The sequence below is a fragment of the Chaetura pelagica genome, unplaced genomic scaffold, assembly GCF_000747805.2.
Source record: "Chaetura pelagica isolate M959 unplaced genomic scaffold, ChaPel_1.0 scaffold20, whole genome shotgun sequence".
NCBI classification, from domain to species: domain Eukaryota; kingdom Metazoa; phylum Chordata; class Aves; order Apodiformes; family Apodidae; genus Chaetura; species Chaetura pelagica.
In genome coordinates, this window is record NW_009951958.1 from 5,224,542 (window position 1) to 5,233,547 (window position 9,006).

Here is a 9,006-nt window from a genome sequence, read left to right on the forward strand (position 1 = left end):
ACACCCAGTGAAAACAGAAAGAGATCATTTTTTGTGATCTCTTCCCCAGCACCAGGGAAACATGCAGCTTTTTTGGGAGGCAGCTGCTAACTTCTACAGTCTCAATCTTGCAGCCTTTGGCCCAGACACAATCAACCTACAGGATCTTGACAAAAAGAGCAATGACATCCAGTGAAGCCAAGTCACCTTATGCTGCCTTTTCTGTCAGCCAACAGCATATGCATGGACAGATACAACTTTCAATTTAAATTACTGCAATTTAGTTGTGTCTGGCCCTTTTATCATGCCAATCTGCACAGAAGGGAAGTTGCTAGAGATGATGCCAATAAGACAGTACAAACACATTTTAGATCTCTTCAAACATTCCTACATGTCAAGTTTTTTCCCCTAAATTTATGTTTCCCCTTAGTCTATTGGTTTCATTGCTTTGTATATAGTATATGCTCCTTTAATCTCTACACACCTCACACTGGGCTCTAACTTAGTGGGATATGGGACTGAATTGTTACCATCTATTTTTTAAAAAACAACTTAAAAAAGCACCAACATCCATCTAAAAAAACAGTATCATTTTCCCTTTTACTCCCAAATACTAAACTTAACCCAAGCTTGGAGGTTTCATATTTCCAGTGGCAACACCTATGAACCTAGGCTAGCCTTCCTCCATGGGCTGGGAGAGAAAGGGCGAGTTATGTCCAGTAGCAAAGAGGATTACAAAAATATACACATTTTTGGAAGAAGAGGAAGGCAGAACCTAGAGTCTGAACTCTGCTCAGGACAGTGGCATTGTAGTGTCCTCTCCAAAATGCTTTCACTACCAGTGCTGGGGGCTCCTCTTCTTTGTTTCATTATACATAATCCTTCCCTGTGGAGGGGGCATTTTTTGGATAACCTCGGCTGGGTGGGTACGAAGTTTCTCTCCGTGGACAGGAGCAGCAGAGGAAGGCACCCCCCAGTAAGGTCAGAGAAGCAGCTGCCCAACCAATAAAGAGAGCTGATCCAAACTCGAATCTGGGGGAGAAACAAGAAAGAAAATGAATACTATATATAACTGTTCCAGATTACAGGGTTTGCATGTCCACACAAAGCAGAAGAAAGCTGAAATTGGGATGGAAGTGGATTCCTGCAAGACAGGGGTCTGGAGCAGCCTGAAGCTCCACTGACCCTCAAAGCCCAGAGCTCTGCACACTGGGTTAGTCCAGTCAGCTCACCCTGCACAGCTGCAGCTGGGTCAAGCTCTGTGCAAACCAGGCTTCGAGCTTTTAAGTGGAGGAAAAATGCAGAAGTCACAGCTGTTAGGTCTCTGGCAGGGATGCTGCCTGAAGTCATGGCTTTAAGATGCACATGGATTATGAGATCTGGTTCTAATGCTCCTTCTGCACAGTATGAAGTCAACTGAGCTAGCTCAGGAAATCCCCTTCTTTGTTTTGAGCCACTGTTACTCAAAACTAACCCTGTGAGCATTTTGCTTATGCTATACCATATTGTTATATCAAATGGGTCAGTACCTGGTGTTGACAGGGGTGAAAGGGTTATAGAAGTCCCGAGCCACTTGGTTGCCATACCACGACGTGGCCACCAGTGCTGCCAAGCCTGCACATGAAGGGAACACAATGTCATGTATTAAGAAAAAACATCAATAAGGCACCAAAATCACTGCAAAAGTAAGTGTGTAGCAAAACCAGCATCTGGAGCGATGCTGAGGTGCTGCCCTGAGAAGCTAAGCCATTACTTAGAGCTTGTTCAGGGAGAAAGTCTTTAAGGTCACCCACAGTTACACTGCACCAAGAGCAGGGCTGTTGACAGCCTTTCACTTAAGCAGGTCAAACTCAGCTCTGCTAGTAGAAACTGAAGGCATGCAGTCCATATAGAAAGCATAATGCTAGTACCAAGAGACCCATCTGATGCCTCAGATACCCAGCAGCTACTATGCCAAAGACCATTGCAGAATTCCAAGCCCAAAAAGCTGTTGGAGCAATAACAGCAAACCCTCCCCATCTTCTCACATCCTATGAAAGATGCCATTTTGGAAGCTGCACACTGAACATGAAACACACCTATAGTTACCAACCTGCAATGATGATGATCACCCCACCGAAGACAGCCATCCGCATCTTCTTCACCTGGTCATCTTCCATGCACTTCATGCATTTCATACCAATCACAGCAACAAATATCCCAATAAGGCCCAGGACGATGGCAGCCACCATCAAAGCCCGAGTGGCCTGCAGGCTGCCTAGAAGACAGGAGGGTTTGAGTTACCACAAAGAAAAACAAGATACAAATAGAAATTTAGATTTCTGGACTCGGTTATAATGTAGCAAAATACTCCGCTCAGTGTCACACAGGATACAACCAAGACATTCCTCTTTAAGCTTCAACTGACAGTCATGCATCAAGATCAGAGGAGTCTCAGACTCTTCTAAAATGCATGGCAAACAAGGGCATGCAGCTCTTTGCAGGAAATGAGCTGGGAATTGCCCTCAGACATCTTTTGTTCCTTGATCATTTGAATCCCAATTGGAAGGACATATCTGTTTATCAAAAGAAGTATTCAGATTTAGGATCTACCTTGACAAAGCATTTAGGCACATGTTTTAATATGAATAGCACTATACATATGAATAGTCCCACATTCTACTCAGCAAGGCCCCTGTATTGCTCAAGGCTTCCAAAACCTGTGGCATACAAATACCTTAGAGATTTTTATGTTTAATCCTGTTTGTGTCCCAGAGGGTACAAAAAAAACCCCAATTGCAACAGAAACAGGATTTTCCCAGCCAAGTGAAAAATAGGGATTTTTTTTCTGCCTAAAATATTTAGCTTATTAGATTCAAAGATATTAAAATGTTTTAAGAGCTTCTTGTGCTTTTGAAGACTTAAAACCTAGGGTGATGCCTCCCATAGACAAGGGTTACATCTGACTGGTTTCTCAGCAGACAAGACACAATGCACTTTATCATGACTCATCTGAAGACAGTCACAATACTCCCATGGACATGAGAATTACCCATTTTATATTTTCTTTACGTGAAAGGAGAAAGAAAATTATATAAATTAAGCCATTACTGATAAAAAAAACTCAGGTGGCAAAACACCTTAATAACAGTGAAATAAAAGCCTGAGCTTTACTGCCTGGCAAACGAGGTTTGTTTGAACAACATGGATTTTAATATCCAGTCCTGCTGAGATCTGGGAACACACAAGGCTGGTTAATCAAAGGAATAAGCTCCCAGGAGAGGACAATGCTGTAACCAAGACAGAAGGGTCCCCTGACACAGGTTATCTAGCAATGACACAGGTACAGTTTTAGCAAAGTAGGACCAGAATCTGTTCCCAAGTCTGGAGCTCTCAGAAAGCACACTGCCTGCATTCTGCCAGAGCTCTGCAAAGCACTTCAAGCTTGGACAACTGCAGCTGCAAGATTTTAGCCTACAACAGAGCACCTGCAAACTCATCACTCAGAACTGGTGTGGTGAGCACATCAGAGCCTGTGCTACAACAACAGGCTCTGGCTCAACCTGGAATCCAGGCAGGAGTTCAAGTCTGATACTGGCCAGGAGGGAAGCACAGCCCCACACCTACCATCTGCAGCTTCCCTACTACTCTATGCCCATGGCACTGCTTGTGCAGAAACAGTCTTGTGACTGAGACCAACAACAGGCTATCGGGCTTTAGTGCTGCTGTAAGAGAGATCTGGACCAACCTCTATACACACCCTCTTATTCTTCTGCAAACAATTATGAAACTAGTTCAAAATCAGTATCATAAAAAGGCATTATTCAGAGCAATAAGAAATAACACTTTTGTAAGGAAAGAGATCTTGGGAAAAATCCTAGTCAGGTGTTAATCAAAACCCATCTGTTGCACTGATTACAGAAACCCATTTACAAAGCTACATATCACCTTAGCATCAATCACAACAGCAGCATCCAAACACTTTATAAGAGATTTATCTCCAATGTCAGAATTACACTCTAAAAATTATTTCTAGCTTACAGAAAACTATGCAAATTTTCAGCTGACAGGTTACCACGCAGGCAGCCACACATTTAAGGCTAAATTGTCCATTACAGCAGGAGCTCTGGAAAGGCTGGTGCCTTAACACACTAGTTCATATTTTGTATGGGAAAGGACATTTCCTGCAAGGTACCAAATATTTTTTATTGAGTCTGCAGTAAACTGGGTTTAGTCTTGCTGCAGAAGAAATTACAACTCAAAAACAACTAGAAAACTAGTTATAAGGTGGGAAAAGACCTCTCACCTTGAAACACAGTACTAAGGGACAAACACAGGAAGATGATTGAAAAATGACCTCAGAAGACCTAGCTATGGAACCTGCTAAAAATCTCAAGATGTGCAAGTATTAACTGGGCACATGCCATGACAACTTTGCAGAAGTAGCTGAACAAAAAGCAGCATTGTGAGCATTTCCCAGGACCACTGGCTTTCAACAGCTGATCCTGGAGGGATCTCTTGATGTCCTTACCTCCCTCCCCTGTCCATAGGCTCCATGGCATAAGAGGACAGAGGCAGTGACATGACTGTATTAGCCAACAATTAATCCTCCACCAGCCTCCCCTCCCATCCAGACTGGCTGCCCAGTGCTCATAGCATGTGCTGGGAGACTGTGCCTTTGTCTTCCTACTACTTTTGCAATGTGTACAGTACATAGACTGTGGTTAATCATCACACAAGCTCTTAGTTATTATATACACATTAACAACCACGTTGTCAATGGAAGCTGCACATCCAGAAGCTGAGAAAGCTAGTTTAATACTGTTCTGTTGTTCACATGGGCCTTTCCAGGTGCTTTCAAAATCCCAAATGATACAAGTATGATATTGTCTTAACCTGCTAAACAGGAATGGTCACTGAGAACAGGCAGGGGTACTCTACAGCAATTTAACATTACAAATTCTATCATATTAGAGAGAAACAGGATTTCCCCCATGCTCCTTGCTGCTACAGCTGTCTCACCAACAGGAACAGGTAGTACAATGCTTGCTGCTTCCCACATTATACACCAAGGCTATTGGAAAAGTCCAGGCATTTTCAGGAGCCCTTGGGGAAAAAACAGTCCTGCACAAGACAGACAAACTGGCCTGGCACCCAACAGCAGCTGCCAGATGGCAACAGTGTTTTGCCAATATAAACCACCTATTTACTCAGAAGCCAAGCCCTTTTATTGCTCGTTAGTAATTAGAAACCTGGCCTGAAAAGCCTGCAACAAGTATCAAAGGACAGAGATATAAAACTAGTGAGAATAGCTAATGTGAATTCTCCAAGCTAGAAAACACTGTAAGCCCACAAAAATTAAACAAGCAGCTCACACCTGCTTCACATAATGAAACCAGCTTTTTAAAAACACACTAACAAACGGCTTTAACTTATTGTTAGTGGGTTTGGACACAAAATACACGATGCAGTTTACCCAGAGCCTATGTAAGACTTTTTCCTTCCCACAACTATCATTACCTGACACAGAAGTAATTGCTGGCAACTCCTTAGTTATTAAAAAAGATACTTCACCAGCATATGCTTGGGGTTATTTTTCTGTCATCACATTTCCTTATTTATTCTGTTTATACCATCTACATTATAGAAAAGCTGTTGGGAAAGTGCCATGGGATTTTTGTAATGCAATATTGCTGTAATGACTCTGTGTGTAGATTATTTTCTGATAGGGATGCTCACTGACTGCCTTGTTTGTATTTAAAATATGGACTGCTTTCCTTCCCATGGGCCTCCACACAACCAAGTCATAACAGAACACAGGTGAAACAGATGCTGTGCAGCTCTCTAATCTCTGCAAGGGAAGTTCCTCAGGAGTTACAAGCATCCCTGTAGTGTAGGAAGCACATTACACTGTCCACCTACTCCAAGAGAAGTCAGCAGCCTTCAAAGCCTTCCCACTGGGGTTTCACGAAAGCTCAATCTCCTTGAAGGAGCAGGATCTGAGATCTTCCTGTTCTGCCCTGCCAGCATGTGAAACTGACTTTTATGCAGCAGGCAAGGAAATGAAGGTCTGAACAAGCAACAACAGCTTCAGAGGTAGCTAGAAAACATCTCACACTTTGCAGTTGTTCTGGATGGACCCAAAAGCCTGCTGGTGGCTTAGAGGCTTTCAATCCCCTTACCAGCCCCTGCAAAGACCCTGCACTCCCATCACAGTCATATTCCATTCTGAACTCCCTCAAAGCACCTCCCCACAAATCTAAGAGACTATACAGGGGAACAGGGCAGCATGCAGACTCAGCCAGGTTCATGTTTCTCATCAAGTGGGAAGGCTGGTAAGTCCTCATTGTATGTCTAGTGCAGAATAGGCAAGTTCAGTAGGCAACAGTGGCCTTGTACTCTGATACTCCAAAGCAAATAAGGTTCAATGTCATCCTGCAGTCATTTAAACAGCAGAGAGGGCTTACTGGTAAGGCAGGCACACAGTACCATTTCCAGACTCCTGGTCAGAAGAGACCCGAGGAGCCTGCTTTCTCACGAAGCCTGCAAATTCCCTCACCAAGAGATTTAGTAAGAGCTACTAAAGCTGCTTAGAACCAGCTTGTAGAGCAATAAAACCAGTGTATTGCAACAGACTCCCATCCAGTCTTACAGTCACAACAAGGCACCATACACAGGAACAGCCTCAGTGGCATTCCAAGTAATGCTCTACCTTCTCAAAGCAGAGCAAATGAGCCTGTTTTATCACTAGGATCATGATTTTTCATGAGGAAGGAACAAGGATTGAGAAACATCGGAGAAAATTAACCCTTAACCCATGTGAAAGCACAGACACCAGCAGGTTCTACCTCTTTGTTCCAGATCTCAAGATGGAGAGAGGGTGATTATTTGGATATGTTTTTGTCCCTTCTGCTAAAGCTTTGTCCCCCCTTCGGCCATCCTCCAAACTCCCCCAACATCACAAGAGTAGCAGTAACCTGAGCATGAACCCTTTCTTATCCCAACCCATCCTCTTCTCCACCTCCTGGAACAGGCTCAGCTAGGGATGGTAAAGATGTAGGAGGGAAGATTTCACATTGCAGTGATGCAGTTTGTTCCAGAGGGCTCCCAAACCCTTGTTTATTTTCTGGGCTAGAGCACAAAGGTTCATTGTAGATGTACTAGCTTTGGTGATTTAGTGCTAGATGAGTCTCAGCTTGTCTCAAGTACAGAACCTCTCCCAGCAAAACCAAACAGGGTGATGAATATCTTCAACCAAAACAGCCTCAACAGGACCCAGAACACCTCTTCTCTGAACAGGAGAGTGTGGTTAGGTGGGGATGAAAGGTTCCAGAGACAGGTACACCAGGAGCCCTCCTCCCTCCTGTCTGAGACCATCCCCCTGAGGAGCACAAAGCTGAGCTAAGCTCCATGGACGATGCTGGAGGGCTGCAAGCACAATGCTTAGGCTGTGCAACAAAGCCTTGTTGCAAGGGTGGCTTTTGTTGCCTCTATGTCTGCATGTGGCCACGCACTGCTTTTTCATGTAAGCCAGCAAAACGCAGCCTTTCTATTGCCTGAATAGGAGCCCTGACATAAGCCCTCAGCTGAACGCAGCTGCGGGAGAAGTGCCAGCATGGGTGCACTCCAGCAGTGTGGCCACACAGGAAGCTGGATGCCCCTCAGTTGGCTAGTGGTGCTCATTAGCTTGTGCCAACCCCACCTCCAACGTGCAGTCCAAGCAGCCAAACACTGACACATCTATGGGAACAGTGATAGCTACCAGATATCCAACTGCTTGCTGGGAAAACCTCCCAGCATTCCCACAACCTTGAATTTCAACAGGTGTGGGAAGACTCACTATGGGGACAATTACTACTGCAGATCCAAGCCTCTCCCATCAGTGCATGAGGCTCTGATTGTAGCTCATAATGCGAGGGTCTGGAGGAATGTGTGGCCAGGCAGAAGCTTTTCTGTCCACACAGCTGTACCACCTTCACCATGACAAATTCATGCCATAAGGGAGCTCATGCTCCACAGCTGCACCTGTTGAACTGGGTATGAATGAAGGTATTTTCACACCTGCACCTAAAATAGCTCTGCTGGTCCCTGCCCAGGCCTAGGTGGCTCTAAGACCTTGAAGGGAGACCAGACAAGGAAAAAGAGCAGAGAAGGTGTAGGCATGATCTGCTTTCAAGTGGGAGGGACACAAGCTAAGAAAGCTGGGTACATAACAAAGAGTCCTTCAGCCAGCCCTTACTGACTTTCCCAAGTAGAAAGACATCACTTGCCATTTCTGAGAATTTTCAGGCAAGGGGGCTCTGTAGGACCAGGGGCTCAGTAAAAGGAGGAATAGCTCAGCCTCAGGTCCTGGCACCTCACACCTCCCTCCCCAGTAGCCCTGGAAGAGAAGAGCCTTTATTGTCTGCAGGACAAAGGTTGAGGGGAGCAGCTGGTTTCAGCACTCGGCATGAATGAGGCGGGTCTGCAGGTCCCGGGGCAGGTTTTCAGGAGTCTGTTCAATGCAGGCTCCGCATCTGATTCTTCGGGCTGGGCTCATTTACAGCACAATGGGCTGCAGCCGCACAGCCCCCCGAGGCAAGTTTACCTTTAGCAACCCATCCAGGGGGTGGCTGAAGATTCCTCGGCCTCGCTGGCATCTTCGCCCCCCACCCCCAGTGCGAGATAAGAGGCTTGAAGCCGAGTTTACACATCATTACTACTCAAGCCACCCCGGAGTGTGTGCTTAGCCCCAGCCCTGATTATCCAGCGCCCTGCGCCCTGTTAGTGCTAAGTGGGTGCACTGCACCCCTGAAGGGAATAACTTCTACCTCTGGCTGCTACAGGGCCCTTGGGTGCTGAGGGCAAGCGAGCAGGAGTGACTGATGTGGGACAGCAACGAAGGTGGGGCCTGGAGTACACGGCTTCACTGCGTGACACGCAGAGGGGTCAGTGGGAATCCTAACCCGGGGATACTCCCAGGGGTTCCCAGATTATGGGAAACTGCTTGGCCATTCCTTTGGGAAAGGGAAGGTGAGAGAAGTGGTAATTATTATTTTATTAATTAGG

General features: G+C 45.5%; 1 protein-coding gene across 1 annotated transcript in view; it reads right to left on the reverse strand.

Annotated features, from left to right (window-relative positions):
* Window positions 1-324: 324 nt before the first annotated feature.
* The window catches only part of CLDN1 (claudin 1), a 12,275-nt gene continuing 3,593 nt past the window's right edge, over window positions 325-9,006 (reverse strand). Inside the window, exons 2-4 of the mRNA XM_009999887.1 lie at window positions 2,072-2,236; window positions 1,509-1,593; window positions 325-1,011 (exon numbers count right to left, since the gene is read on the reverse strand). Coding sequence (XP_009998189.1) covers window positions 849-1,011; window positions 1,509-1,593; window positions 2,072-2,236 — 413 coding nt within the window. The 3' untranslated portion in view covers window positions 325-848. The remainder of the gene's footprint in view (window positions 1,012-1,508; window positions 1,594-2,071; window positions 2,237-9,006) is intronic.